The sequence below is a fragment of the Orbicella franksi genome, chromosome 7 (genome assembly GCF_964199315.1).
Source record: "Orbicella franksi chromosome 7, jaOrbFran1.1, whole genome shotgun sequence".
In the NCBI taxonomy this organism is placed as follows: Eukaryota; Metazoa; Cnidaria; class Anthozoa; order Scleractinia; family Merulinidae; genus Orbicella; species Orbicella franksi.
Window position 1 is genome coordinate 11,764,393 of NC_138151.1, and position 16,664 is coordinate 11,781,056.

Consider the following 16,664-nt stretch of genomic DNA (forward strand, 5'->3'; position numbering starts at 1 on the left):
AGTCAGTCATCGATCGAATTGTACAAACTATTTTTTGTCGGGACTGACGCACACAGTAAATTCATGGCCTCGATCTCGTTAAAGTGAGATTTTCCTCTAATACTTTGAAATTTAAAAGCTATTCAGTCTCAGGGTCAGACAATAACAGTATCAATAACAGCATTATTCGCGAGAAAATTACTCCTCGTGCGGTCTGTTCTCGTCAGGTCATAAAAATCCTCATTAAATTCCTCATACAAAAATTCCTTGTAGACAGCTATTTCTTTTTCGTTGTTGTTTTTGCTTGACACGTCAGCTGCTGTGAAACTGAAATGGTTTTAAGACATGGATAATTTATGCGAGGAACATAATTATTGACAGTAACACACCGACGCCCCTCTTTCAACCGTTTTCATAGTGCTTGAGGAGAGCGGACGAAGTGTACACAGACTACCGCGCAACAGTAAGTTAGTCGTTATTTTCTTTACAACAGTGCATTATTTCGGCTTCTACTGATACAAATTAGGATATCCGTCTTACTGCTTATTCGAGGTATCATGAAAACCTGCTCTAATAATGTTGCGGCTTAGTTTTAAAGGCGCGTAGCTCCTGAATGAAATTTCCTTTCTAGCGCTAGTCAGCTAAGACTCTATTGTCGACCTGCTTTAGCAAGTGCTAATCGTCCCTTTTGACAGGTTATTAGAATTCCCCACTTTCAGGCTTGAGAGTAGACCACGATAAACAAAGAACACCCAAGAGAAAGTGATTTTTCTCTTGGCACACTCAAATGCTCTATACATGCTGGCGCTACTCTACCAACGAAAACTGAAACAGTGTTGGGATGTTTTGCGCAAGGAAAATTACTGTACCAGTCATTCTCGAATTCCATTGTTCGGACGTGGCTTGATTTAGCCCCAGTAAAACTTTATCAGATTCTGTTCGAATGAATAACAGGAATAACTCAGGAGTTGACGGAAAATCGGACAAGACAATTTAGACCCGCGCGTATTGCAAGCGAGGTATAGTGCACTAAAGATATAGCTAGTAATGAAAGACAAGTTTCTGTTACGCAGACCCTCATTAGCTCTTTGAGCTTATGTCTCACTCCTTCCTAGTTATCATATTAGTTAAACTGTGACGCTCATTGAGGAATTTTTCATCCCGCATTCCGCCAAACCTGCGTATTGAAAATGGCTTTTCTCGGACTTTCAGGAAATACGTCGAGTGTTTTGTAGTTTTCACTTTCCACCCTTTGCAATGCGAGTTTAGTACAAGGAATGTTTTATTTTGTGGCTTTTATCTTAACCAGTTGAGAATAAAAAAATGTGGCTCAGAGTAATTCCAAACTTAAAGCTTCTCTCGACCTGTTATAATGGAAATAAGGAAGCATATCAACGATCGGACTGCGCAAACTACATTACGTAGTAACTGACGCAAACAGTAAATTCACGGCTTCGATCTCGTTAAAGTGAGATTTTCCTCTAATAAGCTTCTAATATATACTTTGAAATTCAAAAGCTAGTCAGTCGCAGGGTCAGCAATTAACAACAGTATGGAACAACATTGGTCGCGAGAAAATTTTTCCTTGCGGCGGCCTGTTTTTATTTCTCTGTGAACATAGAGAAGGTCATAAATTGCCTCATACAAATTAAAGATCCCTTACAGAGAGCAATTTCTTTCTTTAGTTTCCGCCTTGCTCTTCAGCTGCTGTGAAACTGAAATGGTGTTAATGCATGGATAATTTATGCGAGGAACACAATTATTAACAGTAACACACCGACGCCCCACTTCAGTCTTTCTTAATGCTCGAGGAGAGCGGACAGCTGTTTACAAGCTACTGCACAACAGTAAGTTAGCTGTTATTTTCTTCTTTACAACAGCGTCTAATCTCGGCTTCTATCGATATAACTTAGCATATCCGTCTTGCTCATTCGTGAAAACTTTCATGAAAACTTGCTAAAAGAAACTTGAGGCTTAGTTTTAAAGGTGCGGAGTTCCGGAATCAAATCCCCTTCTTGCGCTAATCTGTTAGCAGTCTATTGGTGACCTGCTTAGCAAGTGCTACAAATGTTACATGTCTCTTTTTTCAACAGGTTATTAGAATTGCCCGCATTCAGGCTTGAAAGTAGGCCATCATAATAAATCAAGAAACCCCAAATGTTTCGGCTACACTACCGGCCTTACTGTAAGGACGAAAACGAAAACAGTTTTGGGATGCTCTTTGCAAGCAACATTACTTTAAAAATCAACCTCAAATTTAATCGATCGGACACATGTTGAATTAGCCCCAATGAACTTCGTTGGTATCTGTCGATTTAGTACCAACAAAACTTTGTACGATTCTCTTCGAATGAATAACTCGGGCGTCGACGGCGCGTCAAACTAGGCAATTTGCACCGACGTGTATCACTGTCAATTAAGTTTAAAAGCTTTGAAAGCTTCCCACATCCCGCTTGCAGAAGGATTCATATTTGTATGTTCCTACCAGTGTAATTCCGCTATATTTTTTAACTCGTCTGGTGTACGGCCAAATGCATCCGTGTTATCTGTTTTCTTGGAATTTCGGGAAACACCCGAATTTTCCGCAGTTTTCACTTTCCAAAGGGAACTTGACTGTGACACGTAGTTAATCTTGTATTGTTCGCCCTCCCAGTTGAGGATAATGTTTAGTTTTGATATTCATAAAATTACAAAGCGAAATTTATGGCAAACTCGATGCGGTTTAGTTCTGTGATTTCACGATCTGTTACAAGGGAAAATGAGGGAGGTGGTTCTTAAATAGAGTGTGAACAACAGTTAAGAGACGAAAGAAAATGGGATACTCTTGAAAACATGCAAAGTTTCTGCCGGATTTCAGTTCGTAGTTAATGAGAGAAGGTGTTAGACGTTTGATATAACATGCCTCTTTGTATAGAAGAAAATTCTAGTTATGGTCGCAGTTTAAAACTGTGGTGTTGTTAAGGACTGATTCTATGAAATTGTCTTTTTCACGCGAAAAATCAAGTGGCATGTTCCTGAGCTCGGATGAAAAGAGTCGTACCTGTTTTGCCAAAATACACGCCGATTGACAACCGGAACTGAACTTGAAGACAACATGGACAACATGCAATTTGTTCAACCGTTGTACTTTATTTTTGTTGGTGGTGTTAAAGACAATTTCGGTTTTTTCGAGCGCACTTTTGTTTCAATGTTGGAGTTTGTGGATTATCTACGGAGCTTTCGTTTGAAAAATCCTAAGAGTTGAGAGGTTTTGTCTCCAGTGCATGGGGCTGAAAGCCAGATGGTGGTGGAGTCTTGTCTTCAACAACAACCCGCATTACACTGACGCTTCAGATAAGGGAGACCCCATGACTTGAAAGACTGAGACTTGCCATCTGTGGCAAAAAGAATGCTATATATAAACATTTGCACACTTGTAAAAATTTCATTTTCGTATGTCATTTGAGTGTGTAATCTACCGGGATACCTTTTAAGGTATCCAGACTTTAAAAAGTCTGGCATCTTTCCATCTGATCTTTGAGACCATGCACAACTGGAATCCACTGCAACCACAAATGGAGTCTTCTCCAAGAACTGCTTTTTATTCACAATTATTTTAGTCCGATGATGGCAGCTTCGTATACCGAAATTAAGAAAATATATGGTATGTTTTACAAATATTGTATTTGGTAGTCATATTTCCAGGCAATGAAACAAAAGAACTCTTTGCAGCCAATAGTCCTCTGGCGGGCACACAAATAACAATACGTGACGTTACCGATATTCTTCGATAGCACTCTTTTCCAACTTAGTTTTGTCATATCATGTCTATTGACATAATGAATATACTCGGATTATCCGTCACGCTCTATGTACTGAAACTATCAGCAGGTGCTGGGTTTTAAAAGTTGCGTCGTTTGTCTTAAACGAAGCGCGCCAGGCTTTCTACCGTAGGAAACTGAAAGCAGAATTCCAACAAGAAGTCAACAACAAGATGGCTATGATTTTGAAAGCTGGTAGGACGCCATCTCGTCTGTATTAAGCAAAGAATGTAAGGATGTAACCCACCGGCCTGCACGACATGTTTTCTTTGGTTGCTTTGCATGAATCTATTTGTATATTGAGTTGACACTACCGTACACCTTATTAATTTCGAAACACTCGTGATTGCTGCAATTCCTAAAGACTGGGAAACCGTGATACTGCGATACTAGACAACTTTCAGTCAAAAGATGAAACAATTGAACACGAAACGTGTCAACAATTCTGAAGCTACTGGCTAATAAGAACGCTCTGTGCTCGCGTTGTCCATCGGTGAGATCAATTGTCAAGGCCGTAGCCAGTATGAGGAAACCAAGGCACTTGCCTCAGCAGTTTTTTCGTTCCGGCAGTTTCTTTTTTGAAAGGGAAAAGTAGAAAGGCTGCTAAATACATACATGAAGAGAATATAACCATGAACAGTGCCTCAGTCATAATTTTTCCATGGACATTGCCTCAATCATAATTTTTTTCTGGCTACAGCCTTGATTGTTGAGCAGCATCTAAAGAATCAAAGTTTTATTAAAGGACGTGAAAACCATTCATGAATCGCTCTTCAAGATCAATTCCGATAGGAATTAAGATAAGAGATCTTCAGTACAAAAGCATTCATACCAACAACAAATTATGCAAATAAACGCCAAAACCTCGCCAGCACGTGACCACTGCAAACATCCCAATGAGACACCAGCACACGTTTTGCTAATGCTGTAATCACGTAGGAGACATGTTTGGTAAAGGTAATAATTGGTTGGTGGAATATTAAGCGCTCATAAATACAAATCCAAAAACAGCTACTAACTGGAATCCACCATTTCCTATGAGCAACCGTTTCTTTTTATAGCCAGAGTATCAATTACTTCTCTCCCTAATCAGGCCCGAAAACCTAAGGTTTTCCTTTTCTTCCTAGAGAGCAAAGTTTAATCTGTTAGAAACTGTAACTATGATATAATAAATGTGGACCACCCATTGCAGCAGGGAAAACAACCTAATCCTATACCCACCACACCAAACCAGCCAGTAACTTAACCTTTTTATTTGAATGCAGTTGGCCTATTTTTGCACACCATGCTTGCCAATACTATTGGTACACTTGCTCGAATTCCTCTTTTTGTTTCAGTTTCTATACTTTGTAAAACCACTGTTAAATTCCCTATAAGTTGGAATTATTGAGGTATCAATTCGATAAATTGGGCATCAGTATTCTTTCCTTTTTGGCCCTGTTTATGTACTTAGATTCAGAGAACGTTTACTTCTCACTTTGTTTACTGGCCATAACTTTCATTTCACTAAACTTCGCGGTCTGACTCTGACGCTGGGTGGTTTCTTTGACAATGCTTAAAGTAGACGTCTAGAGCAACTACTCTCCCTTCCTCGCAACGGTGGACCCCATTCAAACTTGAGGTGTCGTCGTTTTGGATGTCCCAGTCGGCACGTAAATGTTTCAGTGGCTTGTCATACAGACTACACATTTATACAACAACTATAAAAGCACTACGGCCTCGTGCTCTCATCAGTTATTCTCCTCTTCTTTGAAAACCGTCAATTAACAAATTGACATCAGTTTTTCATGCGTCTGTCCTGTTATTCGTCATAACATTGTCAAAGTATCTGGGGATCCACGAGGCGATAGCCGAGTGGATCTTGAAGGGCAATTCATGAATGTCCATGATAGCCGAGTGGATCCGCGAGTTCACGAATCAGTTCACCCAAACGGCTTACAACGGCAAAGTAAGCCGTTTAGCAAGCCGTTTGCGCGCGTAAAGCCGTCAAAATTGGTGGCGGTTGACGTACATAAAATAGCGTGACTGTTAGCGTCAAAACTTGCACATGTAGAAATGGAATTATGTTCGTTTTTGAGATTCAGAGGGGGGTCTTAGGTCTTTGTTTTTGAAATTCAAATGGGGATCTTCGGTCTTCGTTTTTGAGATTCAGAGGGGGCCTTACAGACCTGCCAACTCTCCCGGTGTTCCCGGGAGTCTCCAAGTTTTTCATCAAATCTCCCGGGAACTACCTACTGTGGCTCTCTTTAATTTTTTTCATCAATTTCGTTATTTTCGAGACGTCGGGAACGTTCGGAGGGCCTTCGGATGATTTTCGGAGAGTATTCAGATATTGCCGAAAATTATATTCTTACAATGCAAAGATTTCTCGCCATCTCCAGGTTTTTGTTCTCTGTGGGTTGGCAGGTATGGTCTTAAGTCTTCGGTATTAGATCTTAGGTCTTAGGTCTTAGGTCTTCGTTTTTCAGACATTCATTTGCTTTAGTCTATTTCCTAATGATGCGAAGGCAAAGTAAGGTAAAGTTTTAGTCGCGACGGAGCTTGTCCTGGTTTACGTAGCATTAAGCGAATGTTGGTATTTCTGCTCTTCTGTAGATGGTTGCTAGTCCACAGCATGCTGGCACTTATTTGACACCTGAGTGGAAAAAACTAAAGAAGCATAAAACTTGATTCGTCAGGTTATCTTTTTGCAGGATTTGTAGACAAGGAAGATATGAACAACATAGAAGACATTTTACAAGCCATCTGTATTGGCTTGGCTGTTGCTACTTTCCTTCTTAACACTGGTCATGGTCTCAGAGCCATTGAGGTCTGCAAAGAATGTTTGATTTTCCTAAATAATGAAGTACTCAAAAAAGAAGATCACATTTTCAATTCAGTTAACATTGCCATCTATAAAACATTGTTCATGGCGTACTGTCTTTCAACTGATTATACAAATACAGCAAAATACGGCTGGAAACTTCTTGAAATTTACCGCGAGTGTGGCAAAACAGCCGAAGAAGGGAATCTTACTTTAACATTGGCCAACATTTGTGAACAGCAATTTAATTATGCAGAAGCAAGAGAACTTTACAAGAAAGGAATAAATATCATGAGAGAAATAGGCCACAGAGATGGAGAAGCATACGCTTGTGGGAAGTTTGGAACAATGTGTTATCGTCTCAGTGATTGTGATAAAGCTAAAGAATATCTTGAGAAGGCACTGGCCATCAGAATAGAAATTTGTGACAGAAACGGAGAAGCAAGCTGCTACGCGAACTTAGGAACTGTGTTTGAATCTCTTAGTAAATATGAAAAAGCTGAAGAGTATCTTGAGAAAGCAGTTGCCATCATGGTAGAAATTGGGGACAGAAACGGAGAAGCAAGCTGTTACGAGAACTTAGCAACTTTGCTTGAATCTCTTGGTAAATATGATAGAGTTAAAAAATGTCTTGAGAAAGCAATTGTGATCAGAACAGAGATTGGTGACAGAGAAGGAGAAGCAGCAGATTACGGAAACTTAGGAACTGTATTTCAATCCCTTGGTGATTACGATAATGCTAAAGAATATATTGAGAAAGCTCTTAAGATAAAAATAGAAACCGGTGACAAAGAAGGACAAGCAGAAGATTACGGAAATCTAGGAACTTTGTATGAATCTCTTTATGAATATGACAAAGCTAAAAAATGTCACGAGAAAGCACTTGCAATCACAGTAGAAACTGGTGACAGAGCAGGGGAAGCACTAAATTACGGAAACTTAGGAGCCGTGCTTCAATCAGTTTGTGAATATGACAAAGCTAAAGAATATCTTGAGAAAGCACTGCTCATCAACACTGAAGTTGGAGACAAAAATGGAGAAGCAAGTTGTTACGGAAACTTAGGAGTTGTGTTTGGATCTCTTGGTAAATATAACAAAGCCAAAGAGTATCTTGAGAAAGCACTTGTGATACGAATTGAAATCTGTGACAGAGCAGGAGAAGCAGCAGACTACGAAAACTTAGGAATTGTATTTCAATCTCTTGGTGAATATGTCAAGTCTAAAGAATATCTTGAGAAAGCGCTGGCGATCAGGATAGAAATTGGTGACAGAGCAGGAGAAGCATCATGTTACGGAAACATTGGAGCTGTGTTGAAGTCTCTTTGTGAATACGACAAAGCCAAGGAACATCTTGAGGACGCAATTGCAATCAGAATTAAAATAAGTGACAGAAAAGGAGAAGCAACAGATTACGTAAACTTAGGAACTGTATTTCAATCCCTTGGTGAATGTGGCAAAGCTAAAGAATATTACGAGAAAGCACTTGCCATCACAATAGATATTGGTGACAGAAAAGGAGCAGCAAGCTGTTACGGACACTTAGGAACTGTATTTGAAGCTCTTGGTGAATATGTCAAAACTAAAGAATATCTTGAGAAAGCACTTGTGATCAGGATAGAAATTGGCGACAGAGCAGGACAAGCAGCAGATTACAATAACTTAGGAGCGATGTTTGAATCTCTTGCTGAATATGACAAAGCTAAAGGATATCTGGAGAAGGCACTGGCTATGACAATAGACATTGGTGATAAAAAGGGAGTGAGAAGGTGTTACGGGAACTTAGGAACTGTGTTTCAGTCGCTTGGTGAATATGACGAAGCTAAAAAATACCTTGAGAAAGCACTTGCAATCGGAAGAGAAACTGGTGACAGACAAGGAGAAGCAGCAGATTACGGAAACTTAGGAACTATGTTTCAATCTCTTGGAGAATACGACAGAGCAAAAGAATATATTCAGAAAGCACTTGCGATCAGGATAGAAATTGGTGACAGAGAAGGAGAAGCAGTAGATTACGGAAACTTAGGAACCGTATTTCAATCTCTTGGTGATTACGATAACGCTAAAGAATATATTGAGAAAGCTCTTAAGATAAAAATAGAAACCGGTGACAAAGAAGGACAAGCAGAAGATTACGGAAATCTAGGAACTTTGTATGAATCTCTTTATGAATATGACAAAGCTAAGAAATGTCACGAGAAAGCACTTGCAATCACAGTAGAAACTGGTGACAGAGCAGGGGAAGCACTAAATTACGGAAACTTAGGAGCCGTGCTTCAATCAGTTTGTGAATATGACAAAGCTAAAGAATATCTTGAGAAAGCACTGCTCATCAAAACTGAAGTTGGAGACAAAAAAGGAGAAGCAAGTTGTTACGGAAACTTAGGAGTTGTGTTTGGATCTCTTGGTAAATATAACAAAGCCAAAGAGTATCTTGAGAAAGCACTTGTGATACGAATTGAAATCTGTGACAGAGCAGGAGAAGCAGCAGACTACGAAAACTTAGGAATTGTATTTCAATCTCTTGGTGAATATGTCAAGTCTAAAGAATATCTTGAGAAAGCGCTGGCGATCAGGATAGAAATTGGTGACAGAGCAGGAGAAGCATCATGTTACGGAAACATTGGAGCTGTGTTGAAGTCTCTTTGTGAATACGACAAAGCCAAGGAACATCTTGAGGACGCAATTGCAATCAGAATTAAAATAAGTGACAGAAAAGGAGAAGCAACAGATTACGTAAACTTAGGAACTGTATTTCAATCCCTTGGTGAATGTGGCGAAGCTAAAGAATATTACGAGAAAGCACTTGCCATCACAATAGATATTGGTGACAGAAAAGGAGCAGCAAGCTGTTACGGACACTTAGGAACTGTATTTGAAGCTCTTGGTGAATATGTCAAAACTAAAGAATATCTTGAGAAAGCACTCGTGATCAGGATAGAAATTGGCGACAGAGCAGGACAAGCAGCAGATTACAATAACTTAGGAGCGATGTTTGAATCTCTTGCTGAATATGACAAAGCTAAAGGATATCTGGAGAAGGCACTGGCTATGACAATAGATATTGGTGATAAAAGGGCAGTGGGAAGGTGTTACGGGAACTTAGGAACTGTGTTTCAGTCGCTTGGTGAATATGACGAAGCTAAAAAATACCTTGAGAAAGCACTTGCAATCGGAAGAGAAACTGGTGACAGACAAGGAGAAGCAAGTTGCTATGGAAACTTAGCGTCTCTGTTGAAATCTCTTGGTCAATATGACAAAGCTGAAGAATACCTTGAGAAAGCGCTTGCCATCCAAATAGAAATTGGTGACAGATATGAAGAAGCAAGCTGCTATGGAAACTTAGGAACTCTGTTAAGATATCTTGGTGAATATGACGAAACCAAAGAATATATTGAGAAAGCACTTGCGATCAGAATTGAAACTGGTGACAGAAAAGGAGAAGCAGCGGATTACGGCCACTTAGGAGTTGTGTATCAATGTGTTGGTGAATATGAAAAAGCTAATGAATATCTTGAGAAAGCACTTGCGATCAGAATTGAAATTGGTGACAGAAAAGGAGAAGCAGCAGATTACGGAAACTTAGGAACTATGTTTCAGTCTCTTGGTGAATACGACAGAGCAAAAGAATATATTCAGAAAGCACTTGCGATCAGGATAGGAATTTGTGACAGAGAAGGAGAAGCAGTAGATTACGGAAACTTAGGAGCTGTGTTTCGATCTCTTGGTGAATATGACAAGGCTGAAGATTACCTTGAGAAGGCACTTTCAATTACTCAAGATATTGGAAACATTCGCAGAGAGATTCAATCTAATTGCAGCCTTTCAACGGTAAAGTTGTTGCAAGGGAAGATCCAGGAGGCTTTTGACTGTCTGCTCCTGAGTATGGACAAAAGCGAGCGTTTGCGTGGTTTTCTTAGAGACAACGATAAGTTTAAAATATCGTTTTCCGACGTTCACGATTTTCCTTATCGGACTCTTAGTTTATTGGTTTGTTTTTTTGGGAGTCCCAACGATGCTCTTTATGTTCTAGAGCTGGCAAAAGCAAGAGCTTTAGCTGACTTGATGACGACTCAGTACTCCGTTAAATGGCAAATCTCAGCTAACCCAAAGACATGGTATGGTATTGAGAATATTATGAGGAAGGAGCGTAACTGTACATGCTTGTACATTTCTTACGAAGCTCAACATTTGTTTTTGTGGATTCTCAAAACAAGCGGTGTCATTCATTTTCGAAAAAAAAGAGTAGACGAGAGCATTGTTGGTTCAGAATCACTTGGTAGTTTAGATGAATTCTTTGATAAAAACTTTCGAAGTTTTGGTATTTTACCCGAGGAAGATTGCGAAGATCGCTCTTTAAGTCCCATTGAGCCAGAACTGAAGTCATACCAAGATGAGGGCCTCTCGGCTTTGCGACTTGTAAAAGATGATAACGAAGAGAGTCAGAATCCCGAATCACCACTTTCTTTGTGTCACAGAATGCTCATCGGTTCTGTAGCTGACTTGCTACAGGAGCGCGAAATCATGATTGTTCCTGATCTTTCCTTGAACCGAGTTCCATTTGCGGCATTGAGCGACGAAAATGGAAAGTGTCTATCCGAGACTTTCAGGATTCGCATTGTTCCTTCTTTGACGACTCTCAAGCTGATTCAGGACAGTCCTGCAGACTACCACAATCAGACTGGCGCCCTAGTAGTGGGGGATCCAGATGTTGGTAAAGTGCGTTACAAGGGAAGGAAAACGAAGTTTTCCAGGTTACCCTATGCAGGAAATGAAGCAGCCATGATTGGGCGACTGCTGGGTGTCCAGCCTTTGTTAGGCCAACATGCAACAAAGCAGGCGGTACTTGAAAGATTACATTCAGTGGGTCTGGTTCATTTTGCTGCACATGGAAATGCCGAAAGAGGAGAAATTGCCCTTTCTCCCGTGCGCTCTTCCAATAAGATTCCAAAAGAAGCTGATTACCTATTGATGATGTCTGACATTGCACAGGCTCAACTGCGAGCTAAACTGGTGGTACTTAGCTGCTGTCATAGTGCACGTGGACAGATCAGAGCCGAGGGAGTTATTGGAATTGCTCGGGCGTTCTTAGGATCCGGTGCACGGTCAGTACTGGTGGCACTTTGGGCAATAAGCGACATTGCTACAGAGCAGCTGATGTGTCGTTTCTACGAGCATCTTGTTCGAGGGGAGAGTGCCAGTGAATCTCTTCATCAGGCCATGAAATGGATGAGAGGTAACGGCTTTTCCAAGGTTTGCGAATGGGCACCATTTGTACTGATTGGAGATGACGTGACGTTCGAGTTTGGAAAACAAGAATAATAAGAGTAAGTTTCCTTGAATTAGAAAAGATCTGATATTTCGCTCGGCTCAAGCCGACAATAACCTTTAACTTGAACCTGCAAAAACTGCGTTTCAATACAAATAGTGCGATCCAAATTGTGGTAACCAATTTGCAACGAGACTTCAATCATTGAAATGTAGGACGGTTTGGTCAGATTTTCAGTATATTTATACTCTCGCCAGCTATCACAGCTGTTATAAACCGTTGAACTGTTAATAGCCTCGTGCATCAGACGAAATGATCGCACCTTGCTTCTCACGGGAAGGTTAAGCAGTTGAGGTTATTTTACCCTGTTTAGATGAGGGAGCAAATTAATTTATTCGGCGAGCGAATCTGTTACAGAGGCACTGATTAGTTATTTTCATGTTCTGTTTCAGAGACACTCTGTGACTGACTAGGTAATTTTCCCGTTCTTGCGTGAACCCAAAACAACAGCCGTGTCTTCCAGGTAGTCAAATCTAAAATAGCCTCTAAGGACTACCATTGTTATTTATTTTCAAGCCCCTGGCTTGTTGTGTGAATATAAAAAACTTGAATCGAACGGTCAATAATTCCGTCACAAGACTGATTTGTAAAACAGTGGAGAAGTGATAAGTGACCAGTAAGTGAGTGAGTAGTCAGTAGCAGTGATCAATACCTGATTTCCCGATAAAAAAAAAAAAACTATATTGTCCTCAGAGAGGTGATAAGATAATAGGAAATCATCAAGTAGGAGATATTGTCTGGAAGTAACACTACATTCTCAGAGCTTACGATAACAAAAATGTTTGTTATTGACGAAAGAGATTTCAAAATTGAGCTTCAGTTTTGAGCTGAGTGACAAGACCCCAGAAGGGGTGGGGGGGGGGGGGGGAGGGAGAAAGTGGAGGAACCTTACGTGGATTGCATCGAGCAGACGCACGCTCAGCATGAAAAAGGTTATTTCTTCCTACTAACTCAAAGTCAGTTCTTTTTCCATCCGGGGTCACTTTTTTACCAATTTTGTGATTTCTCATTTAAGCAGTTTCCAGTTAGCTCTGTATCGAAATGTATCAAAGGTCTCGAGTGACTCGTTATGAGGGCACAATATTTCTCCAGGTAGGTAGGCCCTTAGCTTATCCAGGATTGGCGTGACGCTTCATTTCATTTTTTCAGCCTGAAAAATCAGTTTTAATCTTTTTATTTTTGTCCGTCAGTTTTTGATTAAAGTACGAGAAGTGAAAAACAATTTTGCACAAATTAGAGGAGCTGAAAAAAAAAAAAAAAAAAAAAACAGGCTATGCAGTGAAACTGTTGTCAGTCACCTTAAAAGCGAGAATTAAAACCTTGATAGAGTCTCCAATAAGTGATTTTTTGGCTCGGGGCCACGGCTTTGGCTACGGGGCCACTGCATAGCCTGCTGCCTCCTACCCGCACAACCCGTGTCAGAGACCACAACTTCGCTCTACCACTTGTAAGGGCAGAGCGTTTTAAACGAATTTTTGTAAATAGATGCCTTTTTTTTGTTAGAATACCCGTACTTTACAATACTAACGTTACATAGAGCGTTAACATTACTGCTTTTTTAAGTTTATTTAATTTCCCTCTTGATTTTAAGCCATTTCTTAGCTATTTTACTCTTAGATTTGAATGTATTCTTATCTTTTTTATTACCCCTTTTTTATTGTAAATTTAAAGGGATGTTTTGAATCTGAGTTTTTAATAAAGACTATTATTGTTATCATAAGCTGTAAAGGTGGCTGTTCTTAGCACACTCACCAGTTATACTTAAAATTTGACGGGTCAATACTCCCACACTTATCAAGTGATGTTAGACTATTGGCATCACACAAATGACCGGTAGTTGATGAACACGTTGTAGTCATCTTCATGGCATAATAGGGTACCATAACAAAGATCTAACCCGTAAAAACACCACCCTTAAATTTAGCTTTTTGTGCTTATAATTCAAACCATCTCAGTGAAATCCCCATTTTGTATTATCGGATTGTGATAAGCATGTTAAAATACGAAAATGTTAAGAAAATGTTCTAGGAAGGGTTGAGAGCCACCCTAAATTGTCGAAAGTTTGAAATGCTATGAATCCTGCCAACAGAATATTTTAAATTTTGTAGCATATTGTATGATACCAATATTAATTCTAGTATTTATCCGTCAAAGTATAAAGTGCGGGAACCTGTTGCCAGCCTTTCTTAAAAAAATCTGTTGAAACTGGCTTTCTGCTCTCCAAAAGGCTCTCTCTCGCCTGTTACTTTCCCCTACCCAGTCTTCACCCGCCCGCTTGCACGCGAATACGATGAAGCCTCCAAGGAGAAGAGTGACTACTCGGTGTTTGTTCTCTCTATTTTGGTGTTCATATCATGAGCCCAATCCTCGGCTCGGCCTGTAAATAACCTACTAGTGCGTATTAGGTTAGTATACTGACGCGTTTGAAATTTAATGTGATTTTAATCTAGTCCTGCTATATTTAAGAAATAGAAAACATGTACCGGGTTTCTATCAAGTTTTATTATAAATCTACCAGCATTCTATCACGAGTGCCGTTCTCTGATTGGCTAAGCTACTCACTATCTATTTAACAAATAGATTCCATGTTGCCGTGCGTCTGTTCAGTAATAGATCACAGATGACGTCAAAATGTGGTAAGAACAAAAAAGTGGCACGCGAGGCGATAGCCGAGTGTGTCACTGATGTTCTTACCACATTTTGGCGTCTTCTGTGATCTGTTACTGAACAGACGCACGGCAACATGGAATCTATTTGTTTTATATAATAACGAAACAAACTACTACAGATAAAGCTTTGTTTATTTCAAAATCTTTCAATATAACTCGAAAGCCGGCCTTTGCCCACTTTGGCGAACACGAAAAAAAAGCCATTTGACGTTATCTGTTGTCTATACAAAATGAAGCAATCTCATTGGTTGCTATGCGTAGCAAAGAATTGTGATTGGTCCAGGAAAATCACGCCACTGTCAAACTTGACTCGAGCGTCGCTTCCCGTGGAATGAAAACTTCAGCGAAAGCAGAATTGAACTGCGACATCTACAAATCTTAAAGACAATGCTCGATAAGTCAAGTCAGTTTTTGTCATCAGAGCAGCCCTGTTAGCCGAAAAGCGTGGATGTCGCCTTGAATATTGCAGAAGCTGAAAAATACACTCGGAAAACTTGCGGTTGTAGTCAACCTGGAGGCCATTCGGTGATTCGAATTTTGAACGGAAAGGAGCGTTAGTGACGGTGGAAATTTGTCCTCTGTGGTTGGTGATTCTCAAATCAGTTTGAAATAGTGTCGGAGACACCTTTTAGCTGCGATACAATTGGCCGTCAGCTGTTCTTTGCTCGTTGCTATGCCCTGAAACGGACTGGAACATTCGCATCGGAAAGCAAGGTTATGTGTTTTCTTATTTTAACTGATTTTAATGTCTTGATATTTCATTACTGACATCAATGAAATTATTATTATTATCATCATTATTGCTATTATTATTATTATTATTTAGTTTTTATGATAACATTTTAGCCTTATTTTAATTTGTAGTTTTTTATTTATACGCTCAGTAGAATCTTCAGAATTGAAGGAGGTGAGTCGCCCAGGAAGAAGAAGAAGAAGAAGAAGAAGAAGAAGAAGAAGGAATCAGTGTGTCAACAATTATTTTGAGACTGAGAAAAGTTGAATTTTTTAAATAAATTAATTTCATAAACATTTTGTAGATTGGGTTTGTTAAATTCGAGATAACGCAATGGTTCTCGGCCTACCAAGACCAATTTTGTGTTTGGTTTAGTCTCGCTCAACTGCCGACTGAGACTGCTCGAGTATTTTTCCTGAGTCATTTTCTGAAAACGAAATGGCTTTATCTTTCTTCTTCTAGCTAGACTATGCTTCTCGTACCTGTTCAATGCATCGACAATACTTGTAAAATATTATCTGAGTTCTCAAAACTTTCCGCCATTTTTAAACACGGAAGGAAAAAACTTTGTAATGATGACGTCAATCGTGCGTCTGTCCTCTAATAGATCATAGGCGAGAACCAATCAAAATGCGAGAATAACTTGGGTTATTATATAATCTGTGATAGACAGTGAGTAGCGTAGCAGTGTGCGCTTGTTAACAAAGTGTCTGTGTCTGTGAAGAGGATTTAGATAAAGTTTAGATAAAGTTCGCTCTGTCATAATCTATTTGTTTAATAGAAACACGATTTTTCACCAATCAGCGCGCTTATTTTCGTAGGACTGTTTTCTAAAGATATTTATATCTACATCTGTACGATGAAGTTTTTGAAGTGTGAACTGTTCCTTTCGATAACTAAAGTGACTGTCTTTACTCGAGACAAATAAAGTGAAAAAAATTTTCTTATTACTGATTTAGGTCACCACTATTTTCACGTTGTATTTCTTCTCCCAACTTATGCAAACCAAGGCCTGTTTTATAACTACTATTCCAGCTTAGTACACTTCCTTTAGGTCCTCCGCAAAACAACAACGTGAAATGACCAAATTCTGCGTGGTCTAGAGAGCGTGAACCACGAGGGGCTAATTTTTAAAATTTCTCTTACAAATTTAACCCTGTTTTCCATAGTCAGTTTCGAAATAGTTTTGACCGTGATAAACAAACTAAATGACCTTAGAGTATCGCGAGATTCCGAGGTAATCTTTTGACTGGGTTCAGCCGTTCAACTCACCTAACAAGCAACTTTTCCAGTTACTGTAAACGTTGTCCTCGGCGTCGCTATCGTGTTTTCTTAAATTCCCTGATAATCTCAG

General features: G+C 39.6%; 2 protein-coding genes across 3 annotated transcripts in view; one reads left to right on the top strand and one right to left on the bottom strand.

Moving 5' to 3' along the window:
* The window catches only part of LOC145493835 (uncharacterized), a 165,361-nt gene that overhangs the window by 7,384 nt on the left and 141,313 nt on the right, over positions 1-16,664 (bottom strand). The gene's annotated exons all lie outside the window — the stretch shown is intronic.
* LOC145493832 (uncharacterized) lies at positions 1,521-15,997 on the top strand. 2 transcript variants are annotated; one of them, XM_081473309.1, is made up of 3 exons: positions 1,521-1,826; positions 6,473-11,906; positions 15,462-15,997. In XM_081473309.1, the coding sequence occupies exons 1-2, from the start codon at positions 1,724-1,726 to the stop codon at positions 11,899-11,901; spliced, it is 5,532 nt and encodes a 1,843-aa protein (XP_081329435.1). In that variant the 5' UTR covers positions 1,521-1,723; the 3' UTR covers positions 11,902-11,906; positions 15,462-15,997. The 2 variants fall into 2 exon arrangements, with proteins under 2 accessions (XP_081329435.1, XP_081329433.1); XM_081473307.1 differs by lacking the exon at positions 15,462-15,997 and having other exon boundaries at positions 6,473-12,711.